The 27,222-nt window shown below is 40.1% G+C and overlaps 2 protein-coding genes across 2 annotated transcripts; one reads left to right on the forward strand and one right to left on the reverse strand.

Annotated features, from left to right (window-relative positions):
• Nucleotides 1–2,872: 2,872 nt before the first annotated feature.
• On the forward strand, nt 2,873–14,808 carry LOC106179062 (uncharacterized). Its single transcript, XM_087018782.1, has 10 exons — nt 2,873–2,990; nt 3,422–3,664; nt 3,975–4,103; nt 4,485–4,682; nt 5,076–5,270; nt 5,483–5,614; nt 5,964–6,137; nt 6,560–6,730; nt 13,700–13,915; nt 14,565–14,808. Exons 1-10 carry the CDS (start codon nt 2,873–2,875, stop codon nt 14,603–14,605), a joined length of 1,617 nt encoding a protein of 538 aa, XP_086874908.1. The 3' UTR covers nt 14,606–14,808.
• Nucleotides 14,809–15,708: 900 nt separating this feature from the next.
• Nucleotides 15,709–27,134, reverse strand: LOC106157487 (uncharacterized). The gene is made up of 7 exons (XM_087018783.1): nt 27,064–27,134; nt 26,148–26,373; nt 25,495–25,599; nt 21,191–22,409; nt 20,226–20,557; nt 17,090–17,317; nt 15,709–16,856 (listed from the first exon to the last, which is right to left on the reverse strand). The coding sequence occupies exons 2-7, from the start codon at nt 26,291–26,293 to the stop codon at nt 15,782–15,784; spliced, it is 3,105 nt and encodes a 1,034-aa protein (XP_086874909.1). The 5' UTR covers nt 26,294–26,373; nt 27,064–27,134; the 3' UTR covers nt 15,709–15,781.
• Nucleotides 27,135–27,222: the final 88 nt, after the last annotated feature.

Here is a 27,222-nt window from a genome sequence, read left to right on the forward strand (position 1 = left end):
TGTGTGTTTTCTGTGTAGCGACACCCAAATAAGGACACAGTTCTATGCAGTGTAAATATTGCATTATCCCAAAATTTGCTAGCCAATACCGCACAGTACATGTACAGTGTAGTGTTAATAAATTCCTTGCTATGTGTTCTATGTGTAAAATATCACATTTTCCAAAAATAAGATAATAATCGATTTCGTCTCCACGTGTTTGAACGAAAAAAATTATCTTACAAACAAAGGCATACAAAATATTAATATTCTGATGATAAGGTAACCTCCCCCACCCACCAACCCCCGCCCCAACCCCCTTCAAATACCTTTACTGCGACCCTGTCAGCGGTTTTTAATATGAACCCCATCACGTCAGGTCGCTTAGACTTCAGTCATAGAACTCCACGCGTAGAATCTGAATAGATAACTTAAATATTTAAAAACAATTTTAAGAAAATTATGATACCAGTGCGGTTGGTTAAATGGGGCGTTATGATACCTCAAGCCAATAAGAAGGGAGTCTTAATCTCGTTTATGGATTAACTAAAGAGGACCTGCTCTTTAAGTACAATAAACGGTCAGCTGAAGAAGTTGGACTCGCTGAAGTGATCTGGCCATCTTCACGTCAATCCGTCGGGAAGAGCTGGGGAAAAGAGGCTGACAGACTGGCCCAGCTAAGAACACGGTTAGGTGAGTTAAAGGTCATCCATTCAATCATCATTTTCACAAGTCTTCAAACCTTACGCTAGGGAGAGAAGGAAAATGACCTCTGTGCGCTTTTGAAAAATAATAAAAATGATGATCCAAATGGCTGTGAAAGGTCATTTTTTTAGCCTTACGGCTTATACAACTCCGAAGGGGGTGGGGGTAGTGTTTGGAAAAAGTCTACTCTTTGTAGACTTGCGAAAAAGATGATAAAAATGGAAGTTCCGTTCTTTCATAGAAAAATTTAACTGTTTATTAAAAGTCGCGTTTGGTGATGTCTGTGTGTTGTAATGAGCTGATAGGACTTAACTGAACACATGGGTTTGTCAAAGATAATTAAAAACATCTTAATTATATATACACATAATTACACCCTCTTACATTTAGAATGCATATTGATGATTCTTATATTGTTAAGATGTGAAGGTCGTTAAGCTGCTGAACATTTTTGCTCGGTTTTTAATTTAAATATCGAAGTCCTGTCGACATGTTAAAGCATGTCGTCCGAAGGTTTTTCTAAATCAAGAAATGGTTGACGTTCTCTGTGACGCGAACACATTTACAACTCGCACACAGCAAAAGTCATTAGCAGAACATAACAGAAATACAATACGGGACCCATTTTGTTCACACAGAAACCACGATGAAAAGAAATCCATTTATAACGAGAAAATTAATATTTCACAAATACATCAAAGCGTGAGTTAAACGGTCGTTAAACCCAAGCTGCTACGATTCTTAAGTCTGCGTAAATGACACTTAACGGCTTGCTGTTAATGGCCGAATATGATGAACTATTTTCGGGTTTACATTTTGTGCAAATCATTTTTTCAAAGAACCATACATTGGGCAGAAGTGGCAGACGCAGTTAACGTACAATAAAAAGTGCTGGTTTGTGAAAGAAAAACGTTACAGGAAAATAACTATATGTATATGGTAGCGGCGGCTTTTCTGTTGCCTTTATATTACTTTTACACCTGACTGAGCTGAAAGCAGCATTGATGAATAATGATGATAATACATAGATTATATAAGCACCATAAATTTATAAATAATACAAGTTTCTGGCGCATACTAGGACGGAGGAGGACGGGTGGGGGGGGGGGGGGGTAAAATGCCAGATCATTATTTGCCATATGATGATTCATCACAGTATCCTTTCTCATATAGGCTAATCATGAGACGACAGTTTAATAATTTGGTAAGCTTCACAAATAAATATATAGTTTTTTATTTTATTTATTTAGTTAGTTTATGCGAATAAGTTTTAATATTTTTTGTATAATCCGTGCAAATTTAGAAACGACGCCATGCATTTGTAAATCTACATATTTAGTCATTACTACCTCCCCCGTTCAGAGTAACACCGCTAAATTATATTAATAAGTAAATCTGAGCTTTGTTTGAAAGAAATCATATGCACTGATCCCCCCTCCCGCTCTCTTTCGCACATCTTTGTAGAAAATAAAAGCACATTGGATGTACATGAGGTCGCGACTCGATAAGGTCGAACATTTAGGTTTACTGCTACAATGAACGTTGCCAGGAGCAACGAAGGAATGTCAGAATGTTTTGAGAAAATGACCACTGTTTCTCACATCTCGTTGACTCTGGTGTTAACAATAAGATATACATCCAGGCAATGGCTACATGTACAGCTGTATAAGTCCCGTTTATCACCGATTATTAGAACACATTATCAGTAATGATAAACAGTGCTGTACTTGTGGGGGTGTCTCAATATTCCGAAGGTTCACTGGTCCGAAAAATCGTGTGTACGTGTATATATCTCCCGAGTCAATTAGACAGTCATGCTTTCCTCTCATTTTTAGAAGTGAATATATCGATATAACAAGATAGTCTATTTTAAAAAGGGGTGTATTGGTTTAGAGCTTTGAACTGAAAAAGATATATTAGTGCATTTGTATAAATAATGGGCATGAAAATGGCTCTGGGACGGACTCAAACGCACATACAGTATACCTTTCATTTCAATGTTGTACAAGAAATTGGAATAAACAAAATAATGGGTTTGCACGATAATTATACCTAAAAATGTGACTTTGGGACATTTTCACACGCATATTCCAAATATTTGAGTCATTTTAAAGATGAGAATTGTTTACCGTGCAGCATTTCCTTAAATTTGTCTCGCACTGAATTCACTTTTTTTTTTCACAGAACCATGCTGAGTATACAGATACAAGTGATCCTGTCCATTGGCTTGTATTGGGCCGGTGCCACACTGCCCCCTATCGACGTGAGCAGTTTTCTGCCTGGACTGGACATTGGTTTGTTAGAAAGTGGGTTGATAATCACAATTGGTGCAACAAAATAAAACTCAAAAATCCTCAACTTGGATACAATTAAAGACAACTTTTTCTTTTGGTCTCTAATTCAATCTTGCACACCCGTAACCGTACCGGTTTCAAATTGCATTAAACCTCAACCATGCTCTGTTCAAATTTAGCCAAAAATTTATCGTTTTGGTCACTGCACAAATTCTCTTTTTACTTTGTCAATCTTGTAAACCCCTTGCGTTCTTCAACTTTAGTCAAAATTCATAACCAAGTGCTATAGCAGATCAGCACAAAAGTTCTAAAACAATTTGAAAGAATAAAGAGGTACACTGATTGAGCTTGTACTAGTAGCAGGCCTACAGTTACATGGTAACTATCAGATTGTGAAGGTTCCTTCCAACTTGACGATCCTCGAAGGACTTTTTTTCTTTCAGGCTGTCAGCTCGACTTGTGTTTTGCCATCGACGCATCAGAAAGCCTCACTCAACAAGGTTTTGACAACGAGCGTTTCTTTGCTCAGCAGGTAGTCCGACGAATTGCCAGTTTTGGAAAAGACGTTAGCGCGCGTTACGCTGCCGTGGTGTTCTCGACCAACGTCACTTTGGTATTCGACTTCACGGTGGAGCAGACGACCGCCTCCATTGTGGCTAGTCTCGAGGAGTTGCCGTATTTCCAAGGTGAGAGTTTATTATTATTATCATTATTATTATTCACGTCTGTTTAAACGCCGCCTTTTTAAATCTTTCACCAATTTAATTTTTCATTCTATTGTTTTTTTTTTCTTTGATAACGTATGGACTATACTATATTACTATTGTAAACCACATGGCCTTCAACACACCAGTACAGTACAACCTGTGCACCTAGGTCTACATGTAGCTACTTTGAATATCTCAATAATTCAAGGCTTCATAATTACCTAACCAGCATATTATACACTTTATGATTAACAGCTTACCATTCTCTACATTATATCCATGCTTTTAGGTAGAACCAATATCCCTGATGCCATGAATGCCTGTGGTATTATTCTGTCCGCGGAGTCGTTTGGTGGAAGACCCACGGGATCCGTGCTCAAGACAGCCTTAATACTTACTGATGGTGTCGCAAATGAAGGTCTGGGATATTCAGTATAATGAATTGGTTCCAGCTAATATTATATTACGTGTAGTAATTTTGTAGAAGTTACTTTAGTTTTTGATTAACTTGGGCTACTTTCTTTTTAAATATCTGGTTATTTACATTGTGCATAAATATTAATATCATTTCTTGGTAGCCACTATAGGTGGCCTGGTAAACTAGTGGGACCATGTCATTTGTAACAGGGGAGTTTACACCCATCACAACACCCTATTGAAAGCCCCAATCCGTATTAGCCCCGTCCTTCTCCACTTCCCTAACATGAGAGCGTAACTTTTCACAGGATTCACTTGTGATTCACTATGACCTAATTTTCAAGGTTAATTCACTAACCATTAATAGAATAGCCTTTTGCAGGGAGTTCAACTATACAAGCTGCAGCGAAGAACATGCGCAGTCTCGGTGTGCGCAGCATAGCGATTGGCGCTGGCCCCGGAGTCAACAGGTCACAGTTGTACGAGATTGCGCAGAACGACTTCCGGTTCGTGTTTCAGGTTGAGGACACGGAGAGCCTCGGGGACATTTTTGATAGCATTGGTCTGGCGGCTTGTAATGGTAAAGGTTAAAATGAGCGTACTTGTGAAAAAAAATTAATTAAAAATGTGTTTGTTTATTGCAATTTATTTTCAGTTTTGTGCCTTTTCTTGCAGTAATTATCAAATTATTTTTTCTTCAATATTCAGTATTTAACTTAATTTTTCAAAAAATTAGATATTATATTTAAATGCTCCAACTGCTATTCTTGTCACGTGTGTATTGCAACTACATGTACGTACACCTATCGGCATATGCCAATGCTATAGATTGCGGTTTTTCCAGTACATTACAAGGACATAAATGTTTGTTTGATCTGATTCAACATTCTGCAATATTCTTTTAGTAACATACTAGTATACAGGTCCGACAGGGACAAAAATAACGAAATTAAAACTTTGCCGTTTGCTTCAGTTGTGCCATCGACAACATCGGCCCCCACCCCTCCCCCAACCACTGCAGAGCCATCTACAACAACGCCAACAACAACAACAGCGCCACCTACAAAACCACCGTCTACCACGACATTACCACCGACAGAACCTCTGACGACAACGTCACCTACTGAGCCGCCTACAAAAACTGAGCCAGCAATCCCATCAACATCGGGTATGAATATCTACTTAACGTACATCTTTGCAGGTCATTTATTAACATGAAGGCCTATCACAAATCATTTAATACTCAATTTGATCAGTTCAGCCATTATTTGTACTGCAGAAATTACTTTTAAAGATACTGTGTAGTATGTTAACTGAATTAATCTTTCTTTGGTGTTATCAGTGCATTAAAATATAAACTTTTATTTATATCTGTTTCAGTACCTTGTTTGTGGTCGGGGTGGTCTTCCTGTGATGCGCCGTGTGGCGGAGGAATACAAAGACGGACAAAAGACTGCTGCAGCTGTTCTCCAAGAATAGAAATCAGATCATGTAACCATGAGGCGTGTCCGCGTGAGTGCAGCCGCCTATCGCGATTTTTTGCATAAATTGCTTCTCAGAATATAAATTAAATTAAAACATTTTTGTAGACCCTCCTTAAAAAATAATTTGATTTCAACTTTAATGATCGGTGTTCTGCTACATCTGCCCTAGGCCTCTCTTTATAATGTATGTGTAAAATGAAAATATTTAGTTTATTTTCAAAATATTATAATAAATACGGTACATCTGTAATTTAAGATTTTTTATAAGCATGAACAATAAAGACGCAATTGCAAGTGATAATTGCCAGTAAAAAAAAAAAAAAAAAAAAAAAAAAAAACAATATACATGAAGCGTTTTTGTGTCTTCCCTTTACTAGTTGACGGTGGATGGAGCGCGTGGTCCGGTTATGGCGCATGTTCCCTCAGTTGTGGCGACTCCGGACAGAGAATACGTTCGCGCACGTGCAGCAATCCCGCACCAACCGGAAATGGTGCCCCATGTGTTGGACCCGCAGCGGAACTATCCAGCTGTGACGTACCGCTTTGCCCAGGTGTGTGTGTGGATGTGTGCGTGTGTATGTGTGTGTGTGCGTGTGTGATGGAAAATATTTCACGTCGATAATTACACACATAGGCCTACTTCATGTTCTGGTGTTTGATGGAAAATTACAAACGATTCACACAACATATAGGCCCACTTATAGATTTTGCTGTATATTCTGGCTTTCTTTGCACATTTTTACCAAGTCCATATTTGCTTATTTTTGGGCTATATCTGTTGGTTAACATACATAACCTAAGATAACATAAAATATACAATTGGATATAATTTACTGAATCATATCCACTTTGATTAGACTACATGTACTGTATTTGGATTGTATTCCAACTTTTATCAACAGAAAAACAAATCATTCATTCATATTATCACCCAATATGATATTATCCATTATTAAAAGTATTCTGTTTTCAGTGCACGGTCAGTGGTGTGATTGGTGTGGCTGGTCAGCTTGCAGCGTGACATGTGGCACGGGTATCCGCACGCGCTCACGCAAGTGCAACAACCCTGCGCCTGCGCATGGAGGGGACGACTGCGTAGGCCCTTCTACCACAGAGGAGGTTTGTTTCGAAAGAACGTGTCCTTGTAAGTATTCAACGGTTCGTCGTTTGCTAGTACACGCATGAGTACTGTACAAATTAATGCAAACTGACAGGAGAAGTGCATGTATCTGTCCAAAGTAGAACAGTGGCGGATGTGTGTGTTGGGGGGGGGGGGGGAGGTCCTGAAACCCCCTTCGATTTCTGAAAAAAAAATTACACCAATGATCCCCTCTTGAAATTATAAATTTGTCTAGTCGAATCAGAGTTCTTCAAATGCCAAAATGACACCTCAAATGCCAAAATTCAGCGGGACACGGGGGGGGGGGGGGGGGGGGGTTGGGGGGGGGGGGCGGTGAGGGTCGGCTTTGCGTTCGCGGACCCTCCTTCAAATAACCCTGGATCCGCCCCTGTAGATAGATTCAGGTTTTACTATGACTTTGTTTTGAGCTGAGATTATCTTTGGTATCATCTATGTATGACATTATAAATACAGAGCACAATGGGACGATTTTTATTTAATCAGGCCAATACGATGAGAGAATAATCAAAGTCATAATAACTCTTCGTTTTGGGCCAAAAATTGGATTTTCCTGGAGTAAATGACTATTTTCCCGTACCTTACAATGGTCAATGACCCCATTCCTGCATTCAAAGTTAGTCTAGGTCTTTTTTCCTAAAAGTTTGTTTTTTTTTTTTGTTAAAATCTCTTAAGCAGACAACAACAACAATTTATAACAACAATATAAGATTCATACGATATATTCGTCTTGTTGCTCAAAATGCATTTATATCTACGATATGTGCAGTTCTGGGCTTTTCATTATCCGATGCACTGTACAAAAACTCGCAATTTACGTCTGAAGATAGAATTGCATCATGCGTCTTTTTTATGCCGCCATATGTTATTTTGGTCTCGAATGAACGCGAGAATCCGCTTGATACCCCAACGTCATTGGCAACGGATGCCTTGACGAGAGGGAAGGAAGGCATCGAAAGCCCTATTGACAAGCACAGTTTTTAGTTTTACTACAATAACAGCCGTTTTAGTGGTGAAATGCAATATAATATATTTCCCTGCGTTGTTTACAATGTATTTCTTGCGGAATATGAATCTCAAGGAAACAGTTATTATTGCTTTAAGAAAAAACGTTCAAATGTGTTACAGCTGGCACGCTTTCCATTCAAGCAATTACCACAATATGGATTTTGAGAAAAAGAAAAATTTGGCAGATAATTCGAGAGGATTCCTTTTTTTTTTTTTTTTTTTTTTTTGCTGAACGCGGTTTACAGGTGTGACGTGGTGTTATAGCGGGAAAGCTTCTGAATTAATATCAAATTTGGTCACTTTTATTGATAAGACTGCACTGATCGTTCCTTGTCCACGAGAGCCCACATTCGTTCTCGTGACATCCTCATTCGTTGACGTGATGGACTGATGTGCGTCATCCGGGATTCGTACCCGTGACTTTACGTTACCATGGTTAATAACGCTTTGGATGCCTCATTTGCATCCAAAGTGCCTCATTTGCATCCATGCACACCCAATCGATAATCAGGGTGCAGCATTTCATCCCACGCAACCCCAGTCCCAGAACATGGTTTTTCATGAACAGTTAATTTCATCATGTCAGAAGCCGTGTTTGAGAATCCGACACGGAGCTCGGGAGTTTGCTTACCCAAGACATTCAAGAGCACAATGGGATCAAAGGCCATTGCTTTTATTTTCATTTTGTTTTGCACTGGAATAACGTTTGTTTTCACCTTTGACGTTGTAGAGAACGATGAGGTCCGCAGCAGCTCACGACTCGGCGGTTTTAGAATTGAGTAGTCTTTACTCTTTCAAATGTCGACTGCCGACTTGCCCCAGGTACTGTCTTGAGAAGCAAGGGTCCAAGATAGAAAAGGAGGGCCACGAACAAACAAAATGTGCCTGTTAAAGGAGTAGAGGCGACGCGACTTTTGTAAAAAATCAAAAAAATTCTCTCTGATAATCCCATCAAGAAGATAGAACATTTTGATGAAATGCAGTACGTACAGAGTTAGCTATAGCTCAGTTTAAGTTCTAGACCTGTGGCACCAATAGAAGGACTTTTAACTAAAGAGAAATGAAATATAATCGTCGACGCAGATGTAACCTTTGTAAAGTATACCGTATATTTATGCAAAAGTTAATTTGCTAAGTCCCACGAGATCCCTCATTCGCTCTCGTAACATCCCAATTCAGGGGCCAGGTGGTTGTCGTGATTGACTGACGTGCCTCATCCGGACTCGAACCCGTGACTTTGCGTTACCAAGGTTGATGACGCTTTGGACGCCTCATTTGCATCCTGGCACGCTACCGACTGCTCCGTGACTGACCCTCCCACCCTCCCTACGTGCGAGTTTCCTCTTATAGTAATCAATCGCAATTTTATAAAACTTAATTCTGGCAAAAAATATTGTCACAGAAGCTGCTGGGACTCGAACCGGCGTTCGAGTGACTGCCTGCATGCAAGACAGCAGAGTTACCACGCAGCCACGACAGCTCCGTGGATACGAAGGGATCGGATGGAAACTTTCAACCTCGTCACGGAGAGCGCCAGATTGGGTGTACATGTGTACCCCTGCTGAAGTCGTGTTTGACAACCCGACACGGGACTTGGAGATTGTTTTATACTAAGATTTACTATGGCTTTACCCATGATATTAAAGAGTACAATGGGATCTTACTTTGGCTTTACCCATGATATTAAAGAGCACAGTGGGATCAAAGGCCGTCCACAACAGGCTTGTTTTACTTTTAGCGAGACCCTAAGAGAAGAGAATAAAAAAAAAAAACATTCAAGAGTAATTACTGGTGCGATTGCAGCGATGGAAAATTTTAGTGAAACATATTTGGCAAATAATACCGCCAAAGAGATATCGTTTTTCTACCGAACACGGTTAACAAGTGGTATTACGTGCTGTTATGCCAGAAAAGCTATTGAATCAAAACAAGTTGGATCGCATTCATTGATAGGCCTGCTCTGAACGTTCCTAGTCCGATGACTTCAGATAATTTTATTTTCAATTTGTTTGGCACTGGAATAACGTTTGGTTTCACCTTTGACGTTATAGAGAACGATGAGGTCCGCAGCAGTTCACACCTCGGCGGTTTTAGGATTGAGTAGTCTTTACTCTTTCAAATGTCGACTGCCGACTTGCCCCAGGTACTGTTAAACAGTCTTGAGAAGCAAGGGTCCAAGATAGAAAAGGAGGGCCACGAACAAACAAAATGTGTGCCTGTTAAAAGGAGTAGAGGCGACGCGACTTTTGTAAAAAATCAAAAAATTTCTCTCTGATAATCCCATCAAGAAGATAGAACATTTTGATGAAATGCAGTACGTACAGAGTTAGCTATAGCTCAGTTTAAGTTCTAGACCTGTGGCACCAATAGAAGGACTTTTAACTAAAGAGAAATGAAATATAATCGTCGACGCAGATGTAACCTTTGTAAAGTATACCGCATATTTATGCAAAAGTTAATTTGCTAAGTCCCACGAGATCCCTCATTCGCTCTCGTAACATCCCAATTCAGGGGCCAGGTGGTTGTCGTGATTGACTGACGTGCCTCATCCGGACTCGAACCCGTGACTTTGCGTTACCAAGGTTGATGACGCTTTGGACGCCTCATTTGCATCCTGGCACGCTACCGACTGCTCCGTGACTGACCCACCCACCCTCCCTACGTGCGAGTTTCCTCTTATAGTAATCAATCGCAATTTCATAAAACTTAATTCTGGCAAAAAATATTGTCACAGAAGCTGCTGGGACTCGAACCGGCGTTCGAGTGACTGCCTGCATGCAAGACAGCAGAGTTACCACGCAGCCACGACAGCTCCGTGGATACGAAGGGATCGGATGGAAACTTTCAACCTCGTCACGGAGAGCGCCAGATTGGGTGTACATGTGTACCCCTGCTGAAGTCGTGTTTGACAACCCGACACGGGACTTGGAGATTGTTTTATACTAAGATTTACTATGGCTTTACCCATGATATTAAAGAGTACAATGGGATCTTACTTTGGCTTTACCCATGATATTAAAGAGCACAGTGGGATCAAAGGCCGTCCACAACAGGCTTGTTTTACTTTTAGCGAGACCCTAAGAGAAGAGAATAAAAAAAAAACATTCAAGAGTAATTACTGGTGCGATTGCAGCGATGGAAAATTTTAGTGAAACATATTTGGCAAATAATTCCGCCGAGGAGATATCGTTTTTCTACCGAACACGGTTAACAGGTGGTATTACGTGCTGTTATGCCGGAAAAGCTATTGAATCAAAACAAGCTGGATCGCATTCATTGATAGGCCTGCTCTGAACGTTCCCAGTCCGATGACTTCAGATGCTTTTATTTTCAATTTGTTTGGCACTGGAATAACGTTTGTTTTCACCTTTGACGTTATAGAGAACGATGAGGTCCGCAGCAGCTCACGACTCGGCGGTTTTAGAATTGACTAGTCTTTACTCTTTCAAATGTCGACTGCCGACTTGCCCCAGGTACTGTATGAACAGTCTTGAGAAGCAAGGGTCCAAGATAGAAAAGGAGGGCCACGAACAATCAAAATGTGTGCCTGTTAAAAGGAGTAGAGGCGACGCGACTTTTGTAAAAAATCAAAAATTTTCTCTCTGATAATCCCATCAAGAAGATAGAACATTTTGATGAAATGCAGTACATACAGAGTTAGCTATAGCTCAGTTTAAGTTCTAGACCTGTGGCACCAATAGAAGGACTTTTAACTAAAGAGAAATGAAATATAATTGTCGACGCAGATGTAACCTTTGTAAAGTATACCGTATTTTTATGCAAAAGGTAATTTGCTAAGTCCCACGAGATCCCTCATTCGTTCTCGTGACATCCCAATTCAGGGGCCAGGTGGTTGTTGTGATTGACTGACGTGCCTCATCCGGGACTCGAACCCGTGACTTTGCGTTACCAAGGTTGATGACGCTTTGGACGCCTCATTTGCATCCTGGCACGCTACCGACTGCTCCGTGACTGACCCACCCACCCACCCTCCCTAGGTGCGAGTTTCCTCTTATAGTAAACGATCTCAATTTTTAAAATTTAATTTCGGCAAAAAAATGAGATAACCTCTGCTATGACTCGAACCAGCGTACGAGTGTCTGCCTGTATGAAAGACAGCAGAGTTACCACGGAGCCACGCCAGCTTCGTTGTTCTAACGTGACCAGATGGAAGCTTTCAACCTTGTCACGGAGAGCGCCAGATTGGATGTGCATGTGTAGCTCTGCTATCCCAATCGATAATCCGCAACCCTGGGGTCCCCGACATGAACGGTCAAGTTCATGATGTACAGGAAATCCTATTTGAGAACCGGACACAGAGCTTGGAGATGTGTAATGACGTGCTGTTATACCGGAAAAGCTACTGATTCAATTCAAGTCCGATCGCTTTTATTGATAGACCTGCTCGGATCGTTCCTGGTCATTTGACTACGCTTCGATTTCTGAAAAAAAAACACACCAATGGTCCCTACTTGAAATTAGATATTTGACTAGTTGAATCATAGTTTTATCCCGTAACGAAAGACACAATACGCTCTCTTAAACAACAAAAAGTTTCCGAACCCCACGCCAAAAGGGAGGGGGGGGAGAGAGAGACGGATTCAGATCGACAGACCCCTCCCCCCTTTCAAATAATCCAGGTTCCGCCTACCCTCTACCAGGGCGAGTGATAGATTTTTTACAGATATTCACAGATATGTCTCTAGCTAGATAGATGGTCATTTAAAGCTCAACTCAACTATCTAGCTAGAGCCTCTTGAGCTGATAGCAATTTATCGTGAACCCCCCAGGGAGTTAAGTCGATCCAGTTGGATCGATCTAAGTATTGGAACCCATTCTAAGGTACTTGTATATTTTGGAAGTAATCCCGCCTCAAAGAAAGAGGCACGGACCACCCGTACGTCTTCATCTTCAAGCAAAACCCATTTGGTCTTAATTTTTTTCTGCAAAGTTATAGGCTTAATAATTGTTTTCAGACATTGTTTATGTTTCTTTTGCCTATTTGAATCGTTCTTTAATTTGAACATATTTTTTGAAATACTGGTGATGATTTTATTGATCCACATTTTTACCTGTAATACCCCGGTAGTATAGGGGAGGCCTTCCATCAAGTCTCTTTAATAAAGTTGCTTTAAGATGCTAAATTATTTCATTTGGACTCGCTCCCGACGCTTTGTTAATGGATACGGTCACTTTACTAAATGATATGTGATCAATTCTTTTACCCCATAGTTCCTTTGTCCTAAATTGATGGGGGGCCAACTTACCCCGGGGTCCAACTAGCCCCGGTCTCCCCTAATCTTGCTGTAATCTCAAAAGATTGTTTAAGTACTCTATTTTCATCTCTTTTAATCGGATAAAGAACAAAACAATGAATTATTTTAGCCTACAATTATTTTTTTTTAATTTGTGGCTGTACTTTTATGCACCTGCCAAGATTCTGCGCTAATACTCCGCCGGTATCACCGGTGTAACGTGACAGAGAGACCCCCATGACAGAGGGTCCGCTTTCCATTCATTTGTACAGGTGAACTTCGCCCTAGATTTTGACCCACTTAGGTCAGACTAACCCTAACCATTGTAACTGTATGGAGGGCGGACTTTTTGTTACACGGACTCTCAAGTTCGTTACACCGGTCAGGCCCGTAGCCAGCAATTTCAAAAGGGGGGTTCTTTTTCTGAAAAAGTGGACCTTTTCCCATAAAAACTTCATGTACCTAGATCAAATTTTACCCAGAGTGGACCTTTTCCCAGCAAAAGGGGCGGTTCTTTCGAACCCCCCGAACCCCCCCTGGCTAGGGGCCTGCCGGTAATATGTTATAAAACCGTTTATGATTAGCGACTCAGAGCTTCACTGATGAACAATACATATCTGAGCAAAAAAGGAGAACGCAACGTAAATACCTTTACGGTTACCGCACCATCAAGACATGCAGTATTAATGACATTCACAAAAACTCATTACAGACGTGGTCCCAATCGCCCCGATGTCTCCTGGTCAAGGTCAAGGTCAAGGCCGATGGTCGCCCTGGACACCATGGACACCATGTTCAAAAGATAACCAGGGGGCGTGCTCCAAGACGAGATCTCGCATCTGTGATACCCCGTATCAGCAGGGAGGGTTCGGGGGCTGTGTAGGACAGCGAGTGGAGGCTAAGGCGTGTCAGGCCTTCTGCTGCTGGGGTGAGTCGGAAATTTACTGAGGACGTTTGCAAAAATTATTAAACCTTTGTTAAGTTAATTAGGTGCTTATTCAAAGTAATTAAGACATTTCCTACAAGTAGGTCAGAGTAAGAGTGCATTCCCAGAGATTTAGATCGATCCATCCGGATCGACCTAACTCCCTGGGGGTTCACGACCGTTAATTACCCCCTTACAGCTTTTAGTAAGCAGGACAGACGCTTAAGCTAAGCTGACAGTAATCTAGTAAGACTCCCCACAGGGATAGATCGATCTAAAATCTGTGGGAATGGGGTCTAAGATAAAATTAGATGAGTTATTCAGTTCGACTACAGACAGTAAGATGTTCATATCAAGACCGTGGCGATAGCGTTTTACATTGCCTATACGAAAACAGCGTTCAGTAGTTATACCTATTTTCCACTGTATCTGAGGTATCGGTTTACTAGAAATTAACTTTTATACAATCTGGATTTTCCCGGTACCCTTGTGTTTACAAGTATAGTTATTGGAAACGGTCGCAGCATGCTAATAGATGTAAAGTGTTTCCCGTTTCGTCTAATTACTGACTTCCACATTTTCCAAAACTGCCAATAGTTCAAGTGCCTTTTAAACGACTTAAAACTGAATGGATGTTATATTGTCATTGCAGATGGTCACGAGGAGTTGTTCTATACGTCACGTGAATGCTAAATAGGCGACCTACATTGGATGAAATTAAAAACGAAGTTCGATCAGGAGTGGAGAACATCTGGAGAGGAGAAGCTTGCCTGCTCTTTGTATGGTTTCTTCAATAACAGTGGCCAATTTTTTTTTTAACTATTTGCCAAATAAACAAATGGAGACATTTCTCTGTCGCCTTTTTTTTCTTTGACAATCAAATGCTGTATCTTATAGCATGGTATTTTTTTCGGTTGAACTTGCTGCTTCCATAGGTTGATTTTTTACTTCCATCATATCAAAATACCGAAATGATTTTTTTCCTGCATCTAATAATTCACTAATGCATCTACCCGTTTGCTGACTAAAACAATAAAAATTCTATCGGCATTCACACTCAGTAGCGGATTTAGTGGGGGGGGGGGTAAGGGGGGGTCCTGATTCCCCTTCGAATTCTGAAGGAAAATAACACCAATGGTCCCCTCTTGAAATTAGAATTTTGAGTAGCTGAATCATAGTACTTAACCGTACCACATGCCACCGTTCGCCCGCTATGCCAAAAAAATTTCGGGGAGGGGGCGAGGGCTGGCTTCGTATCCGAGGCCTGTCATTCATAAAAAACGCCCCTCCCCCTTCAAATAATCCTGAATCCACCCTTGATATACATATAGATAGTTAATTATTTTTTGCGAGGTATAAGGACCTCGGACCCTTTATCGTCACTTTAACAACTTTCTATATTGAGATGAGATGGCATCTTCATCCCCGAACAAGATCTTTTCACGAAGAATTTGCATAGATGACAAGTGTATGGGCTACTATTCTGTGCTGCAAGACATAATATTTGAGAAACCGATTTTGCATTTTTACCCTAAATTTGCGATAATGACGTCATTGGGGAAATTACATTTCTAACCCTGTTATTTCGAATATGCCGAGTTAACTTTTCCTTTCAATATACGTACGTTACGAAATAATGAATGTAGTTTTTTTTTTTTACTTCAAATGTAAAAATTACCATGAGAAAAAAAATGTAGTGCCATCTCTAACACGTGACGTACTGATGTCACTGCGTTAAGTCCACGTGGCAATGACACCATCACTGGGTCTGTGCATCAATGATAATAACATTGAAATCAAAATAAAATCATTTATTACTTAAATTAATTAAATACCCCATACAACTCTAATAGTTCACTGTTAAGTGATTCATTTTGATAATTCATCATGCACTTTCTTCAAATGAATCTCTAAGGAGCTTCTCAGCAAAAATTGTTTTTCACATAAATGGCAAAGGAAGAGGTGAAGTGCCTCGTGCTCAGAGCAGTCTTTTTGGTCTCTGAACTTTTTACGACAATGCTGGCACTTGTACAGAAACGGGTCGGTGTGTACTCTTTTTTCGTGAAATTGCCGCCCCTTAGTCTCTGGGAATCTTTTCTCACAAAACCGACGCTTGAACGGCTTCTCTCCTGTGTGTGTTCTCTCATGCCTCCGGTGGGTGCTCTGACGTCTGAAAGTTTTCTCACAAAATTTACAAGAATACGGTTTTTCTCCTGTGTGAATCATCTCATGATGATCCCTCGATTCTTTCCTTGCGAACCCTGTGGAACAAAACTTGCAACGGTGAGGTTTCTCCACCTGGTGCGGACGCCTGCGCTTGTGTTTTTGCAAATTTATCAAGCTGACAAAGCCCTTATTACAACAGTCACAGTGATACGGCATCTCTGCCGAGTGCTCCGATACTTCATGTTCCACGCATTGTCCTCTTTGAAGAAACATTTCACCACAATACTGACACATATTGGGTGTGTTGTCACTATGCCTACTAACATGGAGATCCCGAAGTTCTTTGTACGGAAATACTTCATTGCAGTACTTACATATGTACACAGTTCGCATCTCTTTTAAATGTGTCAATCTATGTTTAGAGAAAACATCTTCAGATGTAAAGTTAGCACAACAGATATCACAGATGTAGATGGTCTCCTCTTCCTTCTTAACATTTCTCTCCTCGCTGATCACATCGCTACCACCTTCAGAATCACCCACGGCCATGCCGTCATTTCTCTCGTTATCAGACACGCAGGGTTCATTGATCACCTCTACCTCCGAGACTTCATCTATGTTCGGTTTACACGTTCTTCCTGGGTTGTTATAGTAGCTTAAATAGTCGTGATCTAGGAAAAGGCCAGGCTCCATCTTCTGATCAGGTGGCTCATCACTATCTGAGGATGTTCCGTCCATTCTCTTGCATAGTGTTGTAAGCGGTTTGTAATTGTTAAAACTTGAAAAGAAAAGGTATAGTAAGCAAAGTGAACAAAGATGAGCAAATTTAAGGCACAATCTCATCTAAAAATATTATTTTTATCTGAACACAAGTTACTGCCACCTCCCGTGACTTTTAAAATCCAATCCATGTACTGTAGGCCTATTTGTGGAAATAAGAAAATGAAGAAACTGCCTACATCATCTAGTTTCATCTCTGAAACTCATGCTAAAGTATGATCAACTACTTACACATCCATGAGAAGTTTGGCCAACTTTTCATTGGAATTTTGTTGAAGTTCAACTTTGAGGCTATTCCATCTCCCGAGTTCGTCACCAATATTGATCCAGTTTGGGGGCATTGGCACTATCAGCGGAGAATCTTTTCCCGTCGACATTGTGGCTAGAAGAATGTTATTTGCACCAGTGTTTGGAAATTTGACCTTCCTTATGGTTTTTATTCGCAACTGCATGAAGCATCTGTAATAAAAAAAAATATGGTAATATGCTTTTGTCTTGGGGGGGGGGGGGGTAATCATGTCAGAATATGTTGATGACGACGTGAACCGATATGGAGTTGATCCTTCATTTTCCACCTTACCCAAGTTACTATTACTTCGCACCGACAAAAAAGATCCCTATAGTCAACTATTACCTGGTAAGTGTATGAGAAGCACTTACCTGAAAACTTAGCCCTAGCAACTCAACCTAACATTACCCATGTTGAACTCTGATGGCGGCTAGCGGTAAAGTGGGAATCAACTAACAACCGAAACTGCGCGATTCAAGAAGAAATCTCACCTAGCACATTTGTCAACGTAGCCATTCCATAGAACACGAATGCCCAAAAGTGTGCTTTATACTAAGTGTGCTTTACACAAACACGCGTATACATAAATGGTAACGAGGATTGAGAAAACATCTGGAGTCTGCTTTTGATTTCATATCCATAAACGAAATGCATATAAAACTATATATACGTTATCAATACAATGCAACCGACGTGTAGCCGCAAGTTAGAAGACAATGTGTGATTACGCACAGCAGTAGGAGGCCGCTACCCCTTCCCAGCAAGGAGTCAACAAAGCCGCATGTTAGAAGACAATGTGTGTTTACTCACAGCAGTAGGAGGCCGCTACTCCTTCCCAGCAAGACACAAACACTGATGCGCGTGACCCTCGCCTCATTAGGGGTGAGAGGCTGTCCTTTCATGATTGGTATTGTTCATTAGCACACTTCTTAATCAGTATTCGCACGCACGCACGCCTCTTGGTTGCTTTCAAAAGTTGCCTCAATCGGCCAAGAATGTGATCACATTTATCTGCCGACATACTAAGCCTTTGGCGTATTGTTAGGAAATTTGGATCTTCAAAAAACTGACCAATATCTATGATTTCTTTTTCGTTTTGCTGTACGAAAATTAAAATTCATTGATATCTTTTATACATGCACGTCGCGTCTAGTTTTGCGTTAACGGGTCCTACAATTGTTCCGCCGTGCATGCTTCCTATATATGCAACCGTATCAGACTCATTGCATCGGAGAAGTTTTGTCAATATTTTAAAAAAATTCAAATATTTGTGTCCCAGAAAGCATTTATTGACCGTGTCGTTCCATGGGGTGATACTTTACCAGCACATGTATTTCTGTAATAATTTAAAATGCATCGCTGCCCCTCGTATGTAACACACGAAAACATGAGCCCTAGCCATGCGTGTTATCGTGTGCATTATTTGTCGTACAGGGCCCTATCTTTAGGCAGGTGACATTATTTGTCTACACATTTACCCGGTTATTGCAAGTAATTCAAGCAAAAGGACATGAGTGACCGGGGGGGGGGGGGGGGGGGGGGGGGGGGACAATGCTGGCGAGGAACTTTATCAGTAGAAAATAAAAAAAATAGTGCGTGATTACACACAGACAAAGGTAGTACCCGCCCCTTCCCAGCAAGTACTTGGCACAGTTGTAGGAGCACCTCACTTAATTAGGGGTATTTAGACAACTGCTAATGACCGTCATTATCTGTCAGGATTGTCGTCTATCTGTGCTTTATTTTAGACTCGTGCCTTTCATTCGTATCTCCGTTGCAAATCTTTGAGACTATTGCGATGTTGTTACACGTATTAAGAGATCACTGGCCGACTTATTTCAATCATGCACCTTTCCCGTTCGTATGTGTGCATTAAATCAGGAAATCTTATGACAATTATATTGTAAAAAAAAAACGTTTGTAGTATTTGAAACTACAAATTCTTCCGAATCGTATCTATAGATTTACAAATTTTGTTGTTAAATATATCGCTGATTTTTTAACAAAGGAAATTGTGTGGATTAGGACATAATTGGCGCGCGCATATTAACAAATAACGAATATTTGTGCAAAGGACAATACTTCGGCTTTCAGTTCACAGGTAATAAACATATTTATTATACTCATTTTAATAGCTGCACACTACTTCTTATACTATTCCTTACATTGTGAAATATAAAAAAAAATAAAAACTAATTGTTAATCACATAGTCACACAAGAATGTTGAAACAGTTATAATTATGCATTTCTAATGAAGAAAAAGAACGACACTTGTAATCCATGAAACAATAATCAAAAGCAAAAAAGCAGTTTTGCTTGGAGAGATAGCAGCTGTTTAAATAACTATGCTATAAATTCGCTTTGTCCTACACAGTTAATAAAGAGTAAACATGCTTTCTTTTTCATCATAGAAAAATTAAAAATCGTATCAATGTCAACTTTTTTTATCAAATAAGCCTTAGACGGGTAAGTTTTCCTATAAGTTGGTCTTTTGCGTACATCTTAAATTCCGATTTGCAGTGTTCATTGCCGAGAGACATTGTCTCCATAGCTCCTCGTTCATTGTAGAAGGACAAAATTTCTGAACGCTGCTTTTGATGTAGTCCAGTCTTTTTGTGCAAATAGGCCTTTTCTTATACTGCGTTGTCCTTGAGCCCCCCATGTTCCTCGTTGGGTCAAGGCGTTCTTCTTTGGCATAAATCCTTCCCATTAACATAACGCAAAAGTTGCTTGGCCCCTTAGATTTTATTTTTAATTGTAGCAATTCTTGTGTGGTTGGAACAGTCCTATGTGTTTGCTGGTTCGTGCGTGCCAGCGGACCATGCCCGGTGCCGGTTTTTTGCTGCGACATAGCTTGATTTGGCCTCAAAGAAAAAGCAGTGTGTTGCACGGGTAAGTGGGGGGTGGGCATAGGGAAAGTTTGGGGTTGCAAATAGAAGGCCGCGGTTGGCACACAATAGGCTTGTGATGACTCGGGGAAGGCGGCAGTTGGCATAGGAAAGGTTTGGGGTTGCACGGGGAAGGCGCTGGATGGCGTTGGGAAGACCTGGCGTGGCACGAAGAAGGTAGTTGATGACCTTAGTAAGGCCTGGGGTGGTGAAGGAAAGGCTGGGGGAGATGACGGAGGCCTTACAAAAGTTTGATTCAAGCAGGTTTGATATGTCACGGCCGGAGCAGCCAAGGGGAAAGGGGGGGATGATGTCTGGAGGGCTGGGGGTGGTGACGGAGGGGCGGGGGATGATGCCTGAAAAGGGGTGGGTGGTGACGGAGGGGCGGGGGATGATGTCCGAAATGCTGGAGGTGGTGGAACGGGGGCCACAGGGGATGCACGACTCCTTATTGAGGCAGGTGCCCGATGTGGAGCACGAGCAGGTAGGGATGGTTGGATTCTGGCACGTGGCCGAGAAGACTGGGGTGTAGAAAAAGACGTTGGAGCAAAAGACAGGGGTGGGGAAACTGGCCTCGGTTTCGGTTTATATATAAAATGTCAATCAGGGCACAGAAGATTGATCTAAAGGACTTCTCTGTAAGACTGATAAAACTACCTCATCATATGACACAGGAATAACGTATTATATGTTTTCATATTTGGGGGCATCCCCACGCTTTTCTCTTCGATTTATTTTGAAAATTCCCAAACAAACTGGTACTTACTTTTAAACAATAACTGTCACTTGTTAAATGTGCGAACTCCACTGCTTAAACTGCTCTTACCTGTAATTTATAATGGCCGAAATTATCTTACTTCAAAAAAGTATTATTATTATTATTATAAGCACAACAAAAAGAAAATACAATTGTAGTGCTTTCTCTGATAAGTGCCGTTTGCCGTTATTCCGCCTCACTCCAATGGTTTAGGAATTTATTCCGACATTCAGTTCTTTTTTGTCTATTTCTGTGTGGTGTTTACAATGTATTTATTGTAGACTTTTAAATCTAACGTGAAAAGTTGTTATTCCTTTAAATATACCGGCATTGAAAAACCCACTGTGGTGTGCTTCCTTCCTTGCACAAACTGCAAGAGTGGAAATCTCTTTCAGTTGTGTGACAAAACCTCATGGTTGCGGAGGTCTTTTTTGGATTTGAAACCCTCGGGACAGTGCGGGCACTGGTGCTTGGGCTTCTTCTTGTGCATGGCCTTTTCATGTTTCAGACGCGAAACGTGCCGTTTGAAGGCTTTCTCACAAAATCGGCACTGGTGCGGTCTCTCTCCCGTGTGAGATCGCACGTGGAACAGGACGGAGTCTTTCCTGCTGAAGGTTTTACCGCAGATGCGACACGTGTATGGTTTTTCTCCAGTGTGTCTCCTCTCGTGCATCTCAAGCTCTGCTTTGACTGAGAACCTTCTGGAACAAAACTGGCAGAGGTGTGGTTTCTTCACCTTGTTCTGAAGCATCTTCTTGTGGTACCTTGCCCCACTTTCGGACAAAAACCCCTTATTGCAACATTTACAGTAATAAGGTTTTTCAGCCGAGTGCACTAATACTTCGTGTTTCACACATTCTGCTCTTTGACGATACATTCTACCACAGTACTGACACATATTGGGGGTGTAAGCACTATGGGTTCTTTCATGGGCGTCCCGAATTCTTTTGTTTGGGAATGTCTCGTCGCAGTACCTACATGAACTCATGTCTTTCACATGGGTTAATTGATGTTTAGAGAAAACATCTTCAGATGTGAAGTTAGCACAACAAATCTCACAGATGTAGATGGTTGCCTCTTCATTCTTGACAATACTCTCCTCGCTTTTCACATCGCTTTCGCCCTCTGATTCACTCCTAACTTTGCTGTCATTACTATCGCTATCAGTCATGCAGGGTTCATTTTTTATCACATCGACCTCAGAGACTTCACCCATATTTGATTTAACCATTTCTCCTTGGTTAGGAAGGTTATTCAAATAGTCATGATCCAAAGAAATGTCAGTTTCCCTATTGTCAGTGTGATCAGGTGCGTCTTGAGCAACCACATCTTGCAGAGTAGATCTGAGCTGCCCTCTAGCGTCAGAACGATCTGCATTCCTTAAGTTTTTATTCAGATGTGACCGCTCTCCGGTAGAGAAAATGCGCTGTTTATCTGCCTCTTTATTTGACTCAATTTGTTTGCGTTTGCTAAAAGACACAAGCTGCTTGCTTGTGCCAACTGAATTAAGAGTAATGGGCTTTAAATAGTATGTCTTGTGCTGCCACCTGGTGTCAGGTGTATTAAGACTGCTGGAAAGGTCATGATCTGCTTCATGTGGCTCTTTGGTGGAGATCCTGGAAACAAAACCACAGATAAAATTACCCTAAGCTACATTTCTAAGAGAACTGCTGAGCAAAAAAACGTGACCATAAATGCTGTTTCCACTTAACAAAAATTGTTAGTGATAAAAAAAATATGTAGTTGCTGAGTTTGATTTTTTCAATCTGCTGATAGGAGTCTATATGTGATTTGGGAGTCTCTAGGAAGCCTTCAGGACTCTATGGCCACATTCAGAACAGTGGATTAACTACTCCAAGGGTCAAATAAGGCGACCCACTTAAAAACTTGCCATCAAATACACTAATAGGCACTGAATTGATTTCCCGTAGGTAGGTATTCAAGTGCCCGTGGGTCAGCCATATTTGACCCTCAGACTAGTAAGTCAAATGTTCTGAATGCGCCCTAAGTGACTTCTATTGGACCTTACAGAAATGCATCAGGGCTCCATTAGAATTCTATTGGACATCCTATAGAAATGCATATGTCTTGTAAGACACTATGGAATTTTGGATCATTTTCCAATGGGAAATTTCTGTGAGAGTACATTAAAGGGTTTGCTTCATGCCGTCAGAATGGCCTGAACGGAACATATTCTTCAGAAAACATGCCCAACTAACGATATCTTTATCCAAATACACAAATTAAAAGCTCATTTTGTAAATTTTTGGCTTTAAAAAACGTCCTATTTGCTCGGCCTGGGAGTTAATGAGCTACGTGGTCACGTGGTCCAATGACGACAATCGAGCCACTGGAGAACAGAGCATGCTTAGCTGTCAAACTGAGCTGCATTGTCTACCTGTAAGATGACTTCTCTGGCTTCTCATAAAAGTTTATACTCATTCAAATCTCTTACCCGAGGGGTCTAAATCCTCGTGAAGCTGTGTAAAACCATTTCCCGTCTAGTCATTTCTTTAACAAGCATTTCATTATGGTTATCCCAAGTTGTATAAAACACTGCATTTGAATGAGTTAAGGGAAATGTTGATTATTGCATATGAGGTCCATGTTATTTGTGAAATTCAATTTATTTTATTAAACCGCTGACACTCCGTCTTGCATACTTTTATTAAACTGAGGTAAACAATGCCCGTTACCTTTACAAGTCCTATCTTAATCATCCATCTACCTGGAACTTCCTTTACCTCTTAATTAGAGGGTTAAATGGCATTCAATTTGTCTTGCTTGTATCGAACGCACTCTCTATCTAAGCTTTACTCCAGTTATCTCAGGTAAAAATCTACCTGTGCGTTAGTTACAAAGCGCAGCTCCCGTAGACCTGGGGGTACTAGATAAAATCTGAACACCAGGTTTATCGAGGAGCTAGAGAAAGAAAGGAAGAATTTTTCCTGCACAACTTCATAGGAATTTTAACACGGACTTGATCCAGCTTAGACCTCCAAACTAACAGGGTGACATGGGCAATTTTCACAAACAAATCATAAAACTATATTTCAGTTAACCGCCTTCAAAATAAATATACCGTTCTGGGTAAATTAAAATAGTTATTAAATCGCAAGAATATTTTTGACTTAAATGATGATTTTATTATTAATGGAAATTAAGCTACTATATGAGGTACATTTGCTGTGATTACGCTGTCCTTCATGTTTTGCGTAAGTCTACATTTTGCTGTATGTGCTTGTAATCTTTTTAAATATGTGCGTACAATTTTTGCAGGTCTGGTTACCCCCCTGTTATGTGATGAGAGTATTAATTTGGCAATTAGTTCCTTAGCTTATTTGAATAGAATTGCAGTGTAAAATTTTCAACAAGATGTTGGCGAAATAGCCCATTACTCTTTGTAGGTATTTCCCCCGTCAAAGTTTGTCTAAAATTATCTTTCAATCTTTACTCTTTCAAAGACAGTATAAAGTTACCTGACATATTTTCGTGTAAACTTAATGACAAGCCAAGTGTCTCCAGTTCATTCCGTACTCAATTTTACCCAAGCAAATTTTTTTCTTGAGTAGATCTTTATAGCACGTTGTTATAAGCTTACAAATTTGCAAAAAAAAAAAAAAAAAAAAAAAAAAAAAATTGCGTACTGACGCAGAATTTGCGTTTCAAGTTATAAAATAATCAATCTTTTAAATTATTTAATATTTCAGATGAAATAATCTTCAGAAACAAATCCTCAAAGCATAAACGAATTAGGATAACGAACCATTTTATTATAGCAGTTCCCATTTTTTCTTTAATATAACGCTCTTTTTCCTGTTTTTCCTCAACACGTTTTCTTCCACGGAAGCTTCAAGATACCCTGAGAGCAATTTCTTTTATTAATGTTCTCGACCGTGTTTGAACTTGATTGTTTAAGTATTGATATTTAACGTCATTTACAAATACCAATAAAATAACCCCATGAAATAAATGAGATATATTGAAAAATATGAAAGCCCACCAAGACGAGTTTCATACCTGTTATTACCTGGCTTGGGAATTGCAGCGGTGCATAATTAACAGGTTTGTTGTAAACGAGCTTTTGGTCAACTACAATGCATTTAAAATGCATCAGCAATCAGTAAGTTTGCCAACTGATGACAGTTAATCTGAAAGACTACCAGCTCTTGATATGATCTAAACCACCTGAGGTGACCATGATCTAGAGCATCGCAACTATTGTCACCGAAGTTAGTAAGTAAGTCACGGAAGACCGTCACAGACAAAGAAAGATTGTCAACGAGAGCTGCAATTTTGGTGAATCCCACGGCAACACACCGAGGCATAACGAAAATTCCTCAACTCCGTTCAACACAACTTTCCTTAACTTCTCCGTCTGTATGCACCTGCAACTCAGTTGAGTCTCATAGACCTTTATCGTGATTGTCGTCACAGTACCACGTGACCCAGATCTGTTGCTTCATTTTTGCATATTGAGGTGAGGTTTACTAAAACGCTTTTTTTTCTACTAATAGATTGTTTTTATAATTTTTAAATGGCGGGGATCGATTAAAACATACCTCTAGTGTATAGATTGAGTGCTGTATCTTCAAAATTCGAGAAATGGATTTTTACATGAACATTGTCCTTTAATAAATTTTTAATTATTCCAACCCCCTTCTAAAATTTTTTTTTAGACAGAACTTAAGTATCACTTACTCAAGGTCATCATCATCATCATCATCCACATCTCCCTCATCACTATCTGATGATGTTCCTTCCATTTTCTTGCATAGTGTTGTAAGTGGTTTGTAATTGTTATACCTTTAAAGAAAAGAGATAGAAAAGATAAACAAAAATAAGTCACAATCTCATCTATAAAAACAACTTTTATATCTAAACACAACTGATTGAGCATTTAAATGCACAGGTGGTATAATTTGTTCCTTCAGTAGACTCATAAGTCTGTTCACATTGGCATCTACTGGTATCACCTTTTAATCCTGTTAATTTTCTATTTTTATATGTTGCTTATATCCCACAAATCCAACATTACTTAACTAAATGCTGTTTATTTTACTTTAATAGTGTATCCGACAAATTAAATGAAACACATGAATGTATTGGTACAAGTTAACTCTTACATAAACATCGACTTACGACTATCCCCCCCCTTTTTTTACCCATAAAATAGCATGTAATGCAAAGAAAGTGTACAATACAGAACTCTGCTTTCTGAAAAATAGGAAAAATAACCCTCTACTTTCCTTGACCTTTCCACTCAAACCTGTGTGTTTGTGGAAATAAGAAAATCTGGAAATTTGCTTACATTCTCACTGAAACTCATGCTAACAGCTGGATAAACTACTTACACATCCATGAGAAGTTTGGCCAACTTTTCATTGGAGTCTTGCTGGAGTTCAAATTTGAGGCTATTCCATCTTTCTAGTTCTTTGCCAATGTTGATCCAGTTGGGAGGTATTGGTATTATCAGCTGAGAGGCTTGTCCCGTTGCCATTATGGCTTGAACAACATTATTGCACTATTTTCCAATTTCTTCCCAATTTTCTGGTTTTAATATTTAACTGCATTAAGCACCTGTAATAAAAAATTGATAAACTGTTACTCCATTAAGAAGTATGTGTTATTTAACATACTGTTTACTTTGTATTTTTGTTTGTTTGTTTTTGGACGTGGGGGGGGGGGGGGGTAAGAACATGATAATGGCATGAAACCACATAAAATGGATGCTTCATTTTGTAACTTAACCAAGTTACCATTACTTCGTGTGTGTGTGTGTGTGTGTGTGTGTGTGTGTGTGTGTGTGTGCGCGCACTCTACTTTATCTGGTTTCAACCACCACCCTTTGCTACCCCCCCCATCGCACACACTTACAAGCACACTTATATCTTGAACCACCAGCAGCAACAGACGAAATTGACAAGAAAGAAAGAAATGTTACAATTCAAACCTTTAAATAACAAGAAAAATTTTGAAATTGTACTCAAGCGTTGTCTCAATCGTGTACATACACGTAAGCCCCCAAACCTTTAAATAATAAGAAAAAATTGAAATGATACTCAAGCATTGTCTCAGGCGTGTAAATACACGTCAGTCTACATGTGAGTTACAAAAGTTCAAAACCAAAATAAACTTTCCAGAGCCAAAGGTATAATGCGGAGCTTGGAAAGAAAGGCTCAGGTTGCTCCTTTCCTTTTGTTCTAGAATACATATATTCAAACAGTATCTTCCGTAAGTTTAAACTTCTTATAAATGAGTAGCACTTACTTAGTACTTAGCCCTAGCAACTCAACCTAACACTGTCTAAGTGAGCTCTAATGGCTGATAGCGGTAAAGTGGGAATCAACTAACAACCGAAACTGCGGGACTCGAAAAGAAATCTCACCTAGCACATTTGTTTAGCACCTACATGAAAGACATTTGTAT

The sequence above is a fragment of the Lingula anatina genome, chromosome 8 (genome assembly GCF_051362555.1).
Source record: "Lingula anatina isolate TDL-2025a chromosome 8, LinAna3.0, whole genome shotgun sequence".
Classification (NCBI taxonomy): Eukaryota; Metazoa; Brachiopoda; class Lingulata; order Lingulida; family Lingulidae; genus Lingula; species Lingula anatina.